This window comes from Mus pahari, chromosome 3, assembly GCF_900095145.1.
Source record: "Mus pahari chromosome 3, PAHARI_EIJ_v1.1, whole genome shotgun sequence".
Lineage (NCBI taxonomy): Eukaryota > Metazoa > Chordata > Mammalia > Rodentia > Muridae > Mus > Mus pahari.
Window position 1 is genome coordinate 96,337,714 of NC_034592.1, and position 12,976 is coordinate 96,350,689.

The 12,976-nt window shown below is 43.2% G+C and overlaps 1 protein-coding gene across 1 annotated transcript in view; it reads right to left on the reverse strand.

The window, feature by feature from the left end:
• The window catches only part of Ryr3 (ryanodine receptor 3), a 525,260-nt gene that overhangs the window by 117,661 nt on the left and 394,623 nt on the right, over positions 1–12,976 (reverse strand). The window contains 4 exon segments of the mRNA XM_029536054.1: positions 5,166–5,386; positions 8,058–8,227; positions 10,515–10,635; positions 12,372–12,480. Coding sequence (XP_029391914.1) covers positions 5,166–5,386; positions 8,058–8,227; positions 10,515–10,635; positions 12,372–12,480 — 621 coding nt within the window.

Here is a 12,976-nt window from a genome sequence, read left to right on the forward strand (position 1 = left end):
TCTCTCTCTCTCTCTCTCTCTCTCTCACACACACACACACACACACACACACACATACATACATACACACACACAGGCACACTCACACACACATACACACTTACACACATGCATACACACACCCATTCCGTTCACACTCAATAATAAAACATAACATTTAAAAAGCAGCAGTATAAAATAAGCCTCAAACCAAAGAGTGTCTTAACACAGATCTTGAATAAATCATATTGGATGGTAAAGCCCCTGTTTGAAAATGGAATATGGTTAAAATATAAAAAAAGAGGCACGTCTTAATGAATTGGGGTACTTAAGGTTAAATTCCAATGGCTGTGCATGAAGATGATCTGGGGCTGTATGCACTGAAAATATATTCAGTGATTATGTGCAAAATATGTATCAGAAAGATGTGGCTGGCTTTATAGCCATCTCCAGCGACTTCTCAGAACTAGGGATTTTCTTTAAAGACAGTCTCACTATGTAGCTGCAAAGGAAGAAGATAAAGCAGGTCAGCTGCAGAGGTGGAATCCAACTCCACCTACTGGTATGACTGAAGGCAGCCCTAAAATCTCTCTCATAATCTGGTCCAGGAATTTCACGTTATTAGAACAATTTCTTTGGGCTTTTTTTCCCTTCTCAGAACAACTCTGCAAATAGCAAACACAGAAATTAAAGATTAATTAAAGACTTATCAAATTACTGAGTTCATGACTGTGGTATTTGGTGCAAGTAAATTCTGAGACAGAGAAAGGAGAGCTAAGAGGGGTTAACTTTTACTTTTCAGATGCCAAGATAAAGCCAAGAGGTTCCTATGGATTCTCTCCAGAGCAGTTTAAAAAAGATTTATTTATTTATTTATTTATTTATTTAATGCATATAAGTACACTGTCACTGCCTTCAGACACACCAGAACAGGGCACTGGATCCCATTACAGATGGTTGTGAGCCACCATGTGGTTGTTGGGAATTGAACTCAGGACCTCTGGAGGAGCAGCCAGTGATCTTAACCTCTGAGCCATTTGTCCAGCCTGAGTTATGTTTGCACATGTGTGTGTGTGTGTGTGAGTACAATTTTAGTTCATGAATCCCCAAATTACTTTCACAGACACCTGAGGAGCTATAGAGGCAAGACCAGGAACTTCACTGGTAAAAGAGACACACAGGAGAATTCATCAAAGCACCTTCAGCAAGGAGGACGAATAGAGGTGACGAGGAACAAAACTTGTCTATTTCACAACGCTTTTTTTTTTTTTTTAAATGGGTGAGGCTATTTTTTTCTTTTAATTTGGGAAAATTATGAATGGGCAAAAAGAAAGAAAGAGGATCCCATGTCTTAAAAACTAAGTCTTCTCACTTAAAAGCAGAAGACACAGCCAGTGGCATCAGGCAGTTTCCAAGCTGGCATGCTAAGCTGAGTGGCTGTAATGAGGAGGGCTCTGCATTTTTACTAAAGGTCTCTGTGGATTTTAAAAGAAGACAGTGTTCTTAATTCCTAAAAACTTGCCTTGTGATAAAAGGTTCTCTGGGTTAAGAAAGGTGAATCAAAGCCCATCCCCAAAGAAACACCCTGCTTGAATCTAGTAATTATGACTCAAAATTCACTCAGTGTTTCTTCTTCTTATTCAATAGTAATAAATGGGGACAAGTCTCTGATCCTATTGTTGACTGACTGTCCTTGCTAGTTTATGTCATCTTGACACAATATAGAATCACCTGCCAGGAAGGAGCCTCAGTTGAGAAAATGCCTCCATGAGATGGGCCATGGGGGATTTTCTTAACAGTTGATGTGGGAAGGCTCTGCCCATTGTGGGTGGGGCCACCACTGGGCTGTAAGCTTAGGCTGAGCATGAGGGCAAGCCTGTAAGCAGCCCTCCTCCGTGACCTCTGCATCAACACCTGCCTCCAGGTTTTGGTCCTGTTCCTGTTCTGAGTTTCTTCACTGAGTCATATTGGAAGTGTAAGCCACATAAACCCTTTCCTAACCAACTTGCATTCCGGTCATGGCATTTCATGGTAGCCATAGAACCCTAACCAAGACACTGCCTTATTACACATTTATAATAGAATACCCAGTTATGAACGGTCTGCCTGTCATACCTGGAGCTTAAGTTGAGGAAGAGTAGAGCATTGCCCCCTGAACCACAGGGACAAATGTGGAGCCTCATTTCAGGTCAATGCAAACTTCTACTTGCCCCAAACTCTGGTTTCTTTGAAGATACCCCTAGTTCTGACCAGTCACACGAACCTGGCTTTTGTATTTGGAGTTAATTCTGAGACACTTGGTGCCTTTCTTGATGTGGCTCTAACCTGAGGTCAGATTCAGCAGAAGCTAGACCAGAGACAGCAGCAGCTCTTCCTATAGGTACAGCATTGATGCTGATGGAGAGGGTTTGTTCTGTAGGACCACCTAGTCCCATTGTCTCCAGAGGAGAGATGCGGAGGCCCACACCAGTAAGGAATGAGGCCAGAACTCTTCCTTTCGAGGTGGTGAAGCAGATAACTCCAATCTCTTAGTGGGTCAGTATGTCTGCAAAGCTTGTTGTCTATCTTACATGACTATGTCCTTTCTATTTAACCTAATTCTTTCCCCAATGATACTAACCTTAGGATAAACGAAGTAGTCAGTGCGGTAGCATACAATTTTGGAAGGGGATTGTCTTAGTTAGGATTTCTATTGCTGTCGTGAGACACTATGACCACAAAGCAATTTGGGGAAGAATGGGTTTATTTGGCTTACATTTCCATATTGCTGTTTATCATGGAAGGAAGTTAGGACAGGAACTCAAAAAAAGGCAGAACCTGGAGGCAGAAGCTGGAAGCAGAAGCTGATGCAGAGGTGATGGAGGGGTGCTGCTTACTGGCTTGCTTCCCATGGCTTGCTTAGTCTGCTTTTTTATAGAACCCATGGCCACCTATCCCAAGGATGGCACCACCCACAGTGCCCTGGGCCCTCTCATCAATCACTAATTTTTTAAAAAATGCCCTACAGTTGGATCTTACTGAAGCATTTTCTCAACTGATGTTCCTTCCTTTTCAGACAACTCTAGAGTTTGTCAAGTTGATATAAGACCAGCCAGCACAATATATTGGAAAGAAAGCCCATTTTGAGCCTTGAGTCTGTGTTAACCTCTAACCCTGTACCTCTCATGTTGGGCAAATAGTACTTTGCAGTGAAGCCTCTGGGCTTTAGAAGGTTACAAATACAGAGAATGTAGGTTACCTTTACTAAAACATCTTTTATGGCTGCTTTTATATTTGAAATGTGTTACGCTGTTCCGTATACATTTTAAAGTTTTTTGTATCGGTTTTAGTGTCACAAAAAGATTGAGAGGAAGACAGAGTCCCCATAGGCCCCTTCTATGCCCACTTGTGTGGTCTCATCTGTTGTCCATTGTCAATGTTCCCGAGGAGGGCACTTCATTGGCTAAAACAGGAAAGCCTACAGGGACACATCAGCAGTAGCAAAGTGTAACATTTAAATGGGGGCTCATTCTCTGTGATGGATAGTGACAATGAATAATGGCATAGCTGAGCCATCAGAGATGACACAGCATATTTTCCGTTGTCCCCAAACTTCTCTGAGCCCCAATGTAGCTATGCTTCTTTCCCACAGCTTCTGGAAATTACGAATCACTTCATTATCTCAAAGGCTTTTGCTTCTCCAAATGTCTTATATCTAGAATCTGATAAGAGAAGCCTTTTCAAAGGGATTTCTCCAACTCAGTAATTCTCATTTAAGTTCTCCAATTCTTTTTGTGGCTTAATAATTCTTTTTAGCACTGAGTAATATTCCATTTCCTGGACTTACCATAGGTTTTTGTTTGTTTGTTTTCATTCACTGAAGGGTATCTTGGCTGTTTTAAGCTTTGTTAATGATGACTAACATGATATAAAAATCAGGTTTTTATATAATATAATGTATTTATGTTATATATATATATAATGTATATGATGATATAAACATACAGATTTTTATGTGATATAAGCTATCAAATAATTTGAGTAAACACAAGGAATATGATTATTGAAATTATAATTTTGGGAGAAATGGCCCCATTATCTGACAAACTTGATGTACTGTTTTGTATTCTCATTAGCAGTGAGTGTCTTGCCTGCCCCGCATCAGCCAGCATTTCTATCATCCTCATTATGAAGAGTCTAATAGGTAAGTCACAATATCGCCTACCTGAGATTGCCTTCTCGTTGATGTCTGAATGGTGAACAACCCTGATAAATGTTCTCCTGGCTGTCGTGAGCCTTCTAATACAAGTGTCTGTGACATGTGTCATAAACAAGATTCAGGAGTGACGTCCCTCCGGTCCCTAACATGGGAGCCTGTTGATCATTTCACTAGTAGTTCTCAAGCACAGCTGCATATCATTAATAGGATCCATTTACTCAGTGCGCGTCCATGCTAGATCCCAGAGTCTATCCCTCAAGATTTTGAATCCTGGGGCTGGGATATTTATCTAGGATCTCAGAAAGTGATTCTAATTCACAGCTGCGCGGGGAAACTGCTGGGTTAAAGCAGCAGGCTGGGATCCTAGCCCCTGGTGTGATACCAGTTACGCAAAAGCATCTCATCCTTTGTCCTTTCAGACGCATTGCAGATTCCCAAGGTTCTTTGCTGCCCTTGATGCCTGGGTACACTGGCAAAAGCTACTGTCTCCCCCCGCCCCTGCTCCTCACTGTGACCAGATCCTTTTGTGGTAAGTCTTGGGAAACCTGGAAGTGTACTACTGTTTTGATTTACATGTAGAGTTTTGTTTCTGTATAAAAGTTATCTCTTTTAGATAGTGGAGAAATCTTTCTGGGTTTCATTTCAGAACTAATTAGTTCATTATAGAAATGCTTCAGGCACAAATGACATCAATTTTCCTAGTTTTTTCACCTGAAATGGGTAAACCCTGAGAGCATTACCCTCCCCTTCCTCGTAATGAGAGATGATTACATGGAAGGTTATGTGACCGATACAGGTAGCAAGCACATTCTAAGAGAAATGGTAGGCTAGGCATATGGCAAAGGCTGAGTAGTGGCCTCAGACTTTATAACCAGTTTCACAATGCATTATTCTATTATACAATCATGTACTATCTAACCATGACAACATAAATGAATTTGGCACGGATACTTACGTACAAGTAAATACCACAGGAGGGCACACTTACTTGCAAATGGCTAGCAAACATTCTTCTATGGTGTCCCTCTGTGCCTTGGTGAGGGAACGTCCTTTGGAAAGCCTGTATATTGTCTGCAGTGTAGAATCAATCAGAGAAGTACAGTGCTCTGTCCCAGAAAAGAGAGGGGCGCATCTAGTAAGGAGTGGGAGTACAGCCGAACATAAATACCTATTCAGTGCCAGCGCAGCCTCTGTGGTGCTGAGGGACACCTAAGAAAGGGAACGGAGGCATCGGTTAACCTCTCAGAAAACAGCCGGCTGAGCCTGTGCATGGAGCTCCATGCAAAGCCAGGGAAACTTACACGTGGCTATAGCCACAGCCTACCCGGAGAGGGCAAAAGCCATGGTGCATGCAGATATGTACTGTTGAAGCCAGGGAAAGTAGACACTCAGGCATCCTTCTAGGGAGGGAGATATTTAGTCTGTGCTCCTTTGGGATACTGGGGATGGATGTAGTTTACAACCTGGTGGTCCTTTCTGGTCTAATGAGCCAGACTCAGCCTGAGTCTCCCAGAATTTATGTTTCACTTACCCCAGACCCTTCCCTTTCATTCTTGAGCATTGCTTCTAGGCCATAAAGCTCATTCTTGTGAGAGCTGTCATTTGTGCTTGACAACATCCTAAGTGACTTCTATGTCATCTTAGGGCCAGGCCAAACCCTGACTCTGGCAGGCACAACGTTTATCTCAGTCACTATCCCCAGACCCCTTATCTTGAGCATTGCTTCTAAGTCAACAAGAACCCGTCTTATGGATGAAGCCACATGTTCGTTGTAAAGAGTTTCAGTGCAAATGTGTCTTAAACTTCACTGCACCCATGGGACTGAGTAATTGCTATATGATTCCCCCCCCCCCCAAATTGTGCAATGTTTAAATATAACAGAGGTAAATAAGCTGAGGTCAGACTCTTGAAGTCTTGGCTAAGCCTGAGTTACCTAAACTGTGCTAAACAGAGTTTCATTCTTTCCTACCCTGGACCCCCCCCCCCAGAATAAAGTAAATACATAAAGATGGCTGGATATTGAATGGTCTCAAAGAAGAATTTTAAACTCTTACTAAAATCAATTAATGAGCCTTTTAACCCAGCATCCTTGATATTTGAATTTCCAGGTACTGAGCTATTGCACAATCATCCTGGATTTAGCTGGTACTTGTTACCTTACAGGGGTCTCACTTATCCTCCTGTGACTTAAGGCTAACAAATTGGTATATTCAGCCACGTCCCTCAAATTCACCAGCTTTACAAAGAGAAAGTTAATCTTTAATGCTCACTGCCTACTTTGTCAGTACCATGAGCAGCTCACAACCTGATGAATAATCTGAGGGTTAACCTCACTAAAGGGAACTTGCCACTGCATGAGGAGTACAGAAAGGAACAGAAATCCAGGTCTTTTCTGAAGATCTGGTAGAATCTTCACTAACAATGTTCCTCTTTGTAAACTTAGACTGACAAGCTGAGTCAAAGGAAGATCCATTCAGTGGCACTAAATATAGCCAGAGCATGACTCACATCACTGTTGAAAACCCAAGGACTCAAAAGAAGCCTGGAGACCCACAGAGAAAAAAATGTCACTATTTCCTGCAATTATCACAGCTATTATAGCTGAATGGACCATCCTAGCAATTTATGATTTCAAAAACTATTCTCTTTGAACTCTTCACATTTCTGGGGTTTGGTGTTAATTATTAGAAGTTTGTCTTCTGGAGGCATTGGTAACCATGCTGGAGAAAGTAGCTCGCCTTTTACATTTATTGCTTTTGGAGAAGTGTAGTTAAAATGGGGGGGGGGGCAGGGCTTTGATTCCTGTGACTTGAAGGTTCTCAGATGAGGAACTGAACATAAAACCTCTTTTTTTTTGGAGAAGGGTGGCAGATGGTACTCTGGCAAGCACAGGACCTAACAGAAGATGCTGGAATTGAATTTGCTGTTTGAATTACAAAAACGAAAAACAAAAAACAAAATTAAAATACTTTAATCAGAAAACTTGAAGTGTAGAAATTTTAAAACTTATTTTTAAAACCTAGAGATTTATAGTAAATCTCCAAGCAAAAGTAGTGGCCGGGTGGAATACAGTGAAGATTCAAAAATATCCTATGGCTCTGACTCCTTCAATGATAGATTGTTCCTCATGTCCGTGCCCTGTCTCCACGAAGCAAAGACTCCTCACCCCAGAGCTTGCAATTCTCACTACTGGACACCAGGTGGCGATGTTGAGACGCCTAACTGCAAACAAGCCTATAGTAAAGAGTTTTTTGGAATTAAGCTGATCCTTGTGTCCTCACTTCCCACTTTCTCCAAAACACAGACATGGCAGCTGGCATTTCTTATCTTATGGCCAGTCAGTTCTTGTGACCCTGGTGGTCGGGGCAAATGTAAGTGAGAATGAAGAGTATTTCTGACCTGAAACACCTCTAGCCAGCCATTTCCATAAGCAACAGAACCATAGTCTATAGATATATATTCTCTTGGGGGACTTTTGGTGATACTCATAACTGGTTTAAGCAGGATTTAGATAATAGGGAAATTGCTATTAGTACCTGCTGGGTAATAGGGATGCTATGAAAATATTCTATGATGAATACCATAGTGGTTCCCTGTCTATTATTTCCTTAAGAAACAGTGCCTGGAGGCTTAAGATGCTGAGGGTGCTGGTTCAATGGAAGGGATTGGACAGAAAATTAAGGCCAGATTTATCTGCATATAAGCTTTAGGGCCAATGAATTAAAGTCTTCCAGTTTTGAGTATCTCTGTTTTTCTCTTTCTCAAGCAGGATATTAAAATATGATCATCAAGTAGGCAGGAAATATTTGTTCCTATGTCCAGTGTTACTAATCTAACCATGAGGAAATTCCCTTCCATCCTCTTTATTTTAGCTACTTACTGTGTCTAGAGATGCAGAAGCCCGCAAGTCAGGTAAAAACCCAACTTCCAGCAAGTGGAGCAGGAAAGTTTGATCTTTAATGCCATAAACACGGTCCAAGAACAGTACCATGGGTGCTTTGTGGTCAGGGCAGAAGTTGGCCGCCATGTCTGGCTCAGTGACTGACCCATCTGAAAAACAGAACATGCCATTTCCTGTTTCTGAAGTTTGAGACGCAGCATAGAAACTGTCCACAGCTTGCTGCGTTAGGGCGACAGGAAGTTTAGAAATAAGAACTAAGCAAGGAACAGCGTAAGCAAGGATGGAGGAGGCAACCGTCACGTCTCTATGAGCTGGTTATTAAACGAGCTTGTTGTTAAAAGTTTAAATTTACAGTGAGGTAGATTGTTCTAAAAGGGTAACTCATGGTCATAGTTCACTAATTTCTAATTTTACTCTAAATCATAATCAGTTATTTGTATCAGCTGAAATTTACCTGACGAAAATACAACACAATGGTAGGCTTTATGTCTTCTCTTTCCAACTCTACGTTCTGTGATACCACATTGGCAGCATGGAGTCGTCTATGGTGAGAATATCTATCGTAAAGTGGGGGAAAATGGTAGGAGATCAAGCTTGAGCAGCTGCCCCTTGGTGGATGATGTAGGAAAGTGATGGCCAAATGTTGAGAAAGTAGATAAAATTTAATAACGTGTCACATCTGTAGTCATCATATCACAGCGTAAAACAGCAAGCGCTCCTTCAGTGTCTGCTTAAGGTGACACTTAGATCAAGTTACCTCATCATTTTAGTCTTATTCGAATAAAAAGAGAAAAGGAAGGAAGGAAGGAAGGAAGGAGGGAAAGAAGGAAGGAAGGAAGGAAAGCTGGCTCAGCAATAAAGGAGGAATCCACAGAGAAAATTCACTCCATTGGCTTGGACAGTAAAAAGAATTTTTAGCTTGGATAGAAAACAGCTTCCTCTCTTCTGGCTCACACCAAAAAACTAGGAAAGAGAAGCAGGAAGAGGTATAGCATGTGGAACGCTGACGTGGAGTAGACTTCCTAAGGCATCCCAGGAGGCACAGGGCTCAAGTGCTGTCCGTCCCAGGGCCTCCTTCTGCTAAGAAGTCTGTGTGGGCTGCTAAGATGGAAGGGCACCTGTGTGGCCTCTCATCGCTAAGCACAAGGGAGCTGAATGGCTGAGGCTAACGCAGTCTCTTACACAGCCATGGTGCTTTGGTGAACATTATTTCTTAGTGTTTTATGCTTAAAGAAAGCACCACATCATTGGGAAACATGGCATTTAACATCTTTTTTTTTTCTCAGACACACTATTATTTCACTGTGCTTTGTCAAGTTATAAAAGTGGCACATATTCTAGAACATTTAAAAAAAATAAGTATTGTGGTGCTTGGAATAGAAATGGCCCCTTATAGACTTTTTCAATTGGGTAACTCTGCTTTTCTCATTCTCAAGCAGTTCATTAAAATATGATCATCAAATAGGCAGAAAATTCCTATGTCCAATGTTACTAATTTAACCATGAGGGGGATTCAAAATGTTTGAATGCTTGGCCCATAGGGAATGGCATTATTAGGAGCTATGGCCTTATTGAAGTAGGTATGACATTATTGGAAGAAATGTGTCATTGTGGAGATAGGCTTTGAGATCTCATATATGCTCAGGCCATGCTTAGTGGTACGGTCTCTTTCTGCAGCCTGGGGATCAAGTTGTAAAAATCTCAGCTCCTTCTCCGGTACCATGTCTACCTGCATGCCTCCATGTTTCCCACTATGATGATAATGGACTGAACCTCTGAAACTGTAAGCCAGCCCCAACTAAATGTCGTCCTTATTAGAGTTGCCAGGATCATGGTATCTCTTCATAGCAGTAGAAACCCTGACTCAGACACATATTCTACAATTTCTATATTTATTTTCTGAGAGCCCCTATTCCATAAGTGTGAAGATGCTCCATGGCATGGCAGGTTGGGAAGCACGCCAATAGCCAGACGCATGCTCTCTTTTCAAATCCATCACGTGCCCGAGGAGAAGGCGGAGTGACTCAGAACTAAAATACTTTGGGGATGATTGGTTACTTGTGATCTTGGGCTGTGAGGGTTTCCAGGTCCACGGCAGAAGGTATCCTGCACACTTCCTCTCTGGCTGCCTCGCTCTCCCAGGGCACACTGGCAAGGGAGAAGAGTCAGGCCATGCTAAGGGACAGCACCTGCTCATTTTGTCACCCTTGAGAAAGTTAGAGTGGTCCCTGGTCCCTGCATGGTGATGCGTGTCTGTACCAGAGGACCAAAGATTTGGCCATTTTGACACAGGGAAGCAGATGATGGAGGAGCTCGGTGACGTCACTGGGAAAAGAACAGGCGTTTCCCCCGGCAGCCTGCCTGGTCATCTGGAGGTGGCCTCTGCCTCTGCAAAGGTACTAAAGGGGCAGGCTCAGCCCAAAGCTGCTTCCATACCTTTGTTTAGGGAGGGCAGCTTCAGGGGGATACTGATGATCCCAACCAGGTCTTCCGTGGGGACCAGGGAGCGCAGGATGGACCGGATCCGGATGGCTTCTCCTTTCCCTGTTTGGATGAGCTGTCACACAGGAAAGAGAGTAGACAGATGAGGCCCCCACACCTGCCACACTGCCCCTCCTAACCTAAGGCAGGAGACTTGTCCCATCAGCAGGGGTGTATTTCTGAGTCCCCCTAACTGCTGCTGGTTCTTGTGGCCACAGGGAAGAGAAACTACTTCTCTAAGTAGGGTGACTGAGAGAGAACATCCACGGACTTCAGTCACACCCTTTCTCCACGGAGGCTGAGAGCCTCCGCAGATAACTCAGCAGGAGCCTTCACGACGGGCCTGTCAGAGTCCTGACAATGTGTCCACAACACTGGATTTCAGAGTTGTAGCAGGTGTGAAAACCACTTACAAATTTTAGTTTCCTCTGAGCTTGAAGAATGTTGGGGGTGGGCAAGAAGAGTACAGAGACTCTAAGAGACAATTTGAAGGCTTCGCTGGAGTCGTCCCAAAAGAGATAGGTTCATTCATACATATGCTAACTAGCCGAGCTGCATGTACACAGATATAATGTCTGTCTTCCTGCACAAGAGGTCTCCCAAAAGGGCGCAGTGGACCTTCTACCGAAAAGTAACATCTGGGGACTGAGGACCAGGTCAGCCCAGGTGGGGTGATGACAGGTCTGTAGGGGTGTGAGGGAGCACGCGTGCGTGTGTGTGTGCGTGCGTGTGTGTGTGTGTGTGTGTGTGTGTGTGTGTGTATGTGTGTGTGTAATATGCTAAGGCAGGGAGGTTGTAGGCAGTAAGGAACGTATTTAGTTCTTCTTTAGGTAGGATCAGGTGTGCTAACTTTCTCATGCTGTCTTTTGTGAGAACACGCCAGCTATATAACTTGCTTTCAGAAGTGATCAGGAGAACTAGAGTGGGCACAGGGGCCTGACACTTCTAAGTTGTAGGGGGTTCTGCTGTTTCCCTGCCTCCCTCCTGAGTTCCTTTCTTTCCTTAAAGAAAACTTAAGGAACTGCAGTGTAAAGAGAGGCTGATGTAGCAAGGCTGGTACAGCCCAGGAGGAACCAGGATCCCAGTCATTCTTATCAGCCGCCAACATCAAGATTTAGACTTCCTTTCCATAAGAAGATCAACTGTTTTCTCTCAATTCCAGTGTGTGGCTGTATAGGAAAAACACCGAATATCCCATCAGCAGAGGTGAGAGAGAAAGGGAACGGACGCCTTTTAGATCAAAACTGGAGGTCTAAGAAGACAGCACACCAGACAGAACCACCTCTGTGTGTGTGCCTGTAAAAGTCCCAGCTGTTTTCCTAGAGACCAAAGCCTTGGTTATCAAGACAGGATTTCCCACATAGGTACTCATGAGGCCATTTACGATGGTACAGCCAAAAATCAGGTTAGCCACGTTTTGGCCAAGCTGAGGTACGTGGAAGCCTCTTTTTGGAAGGCTTTTAAAACAAAATATATAGAGGTTACATCCAGATCTCTCTGTAACAAAGATCTCTCTGTCTCTCCGTCTTTCTGTCTCTTTCTCTCTCAGTCTTTCTGTCTCTTTCTCTCCCTGTCTCTCTCTGTCTTTCTTTCTCTCCCTGTCTCTCTCTGTCTTTCTTTCTCTCCATGTCTCTCTGTCTTTCTTTCTCTCTCTGGCTCCCCGAGGAAACTACTTTGGCATTAGCTAAAGGTAATCTAGAGAGAAGCTTATTAGTAAATACCAGACCCAGATGAAGAAACTACACTCAGGGCTTCTCTGGTGTCCTCGACTCAGGCTTCTCAAAGTTACTGTCAGGAAGCTCTGTCACTTACATGCATTTCGGGAGCACAGCGGCCCAATAGATCTATAAGTGCCGAATAAAACGACATAATTGCATTGCCCATATGCACAATCTCTTCCTCCTCTCCATCGTCCTGTGTGCTGCAGAGAAAGAACCAATACGGGGAAGGCATGTGAGAGACTGCATGTGAGAGGCTGCCTTGCTTAGTGGCAGGCACTGCTTAAAAAGAACGCATCACTCTGGTTCAACAAACTTCCCCTCACAACTCTCCCCTTCAGAGCTGGGGAAGTGGTTTTATTCACTAAACTCAAAGGGGACAAATATTTTTTCACAATAGCTCCAGGATCCCATGAACCTTGAAACATGAATTTAGATGCTGATGCTATGCACTATTCATTCTCTCTTCCTCTTTGAATGTACACAGAAAGCCAGCTGGACAAAGAGTCAGGGCAGCTGTATGAACATCCTGCCTCGGAGGTTAACGAGCTATATTACTTCGGGTCTTAGTTTTATCTCATGTTATATAAGAAAGTTGAGACAAATATATTTTGAGCTCTCTCTGGTCTACTAAGTCACCTCTCAGAACTGATGATGTAGGGGAAATGAAAAGCCAACTGTCTGGAGAGTCGACTCTGC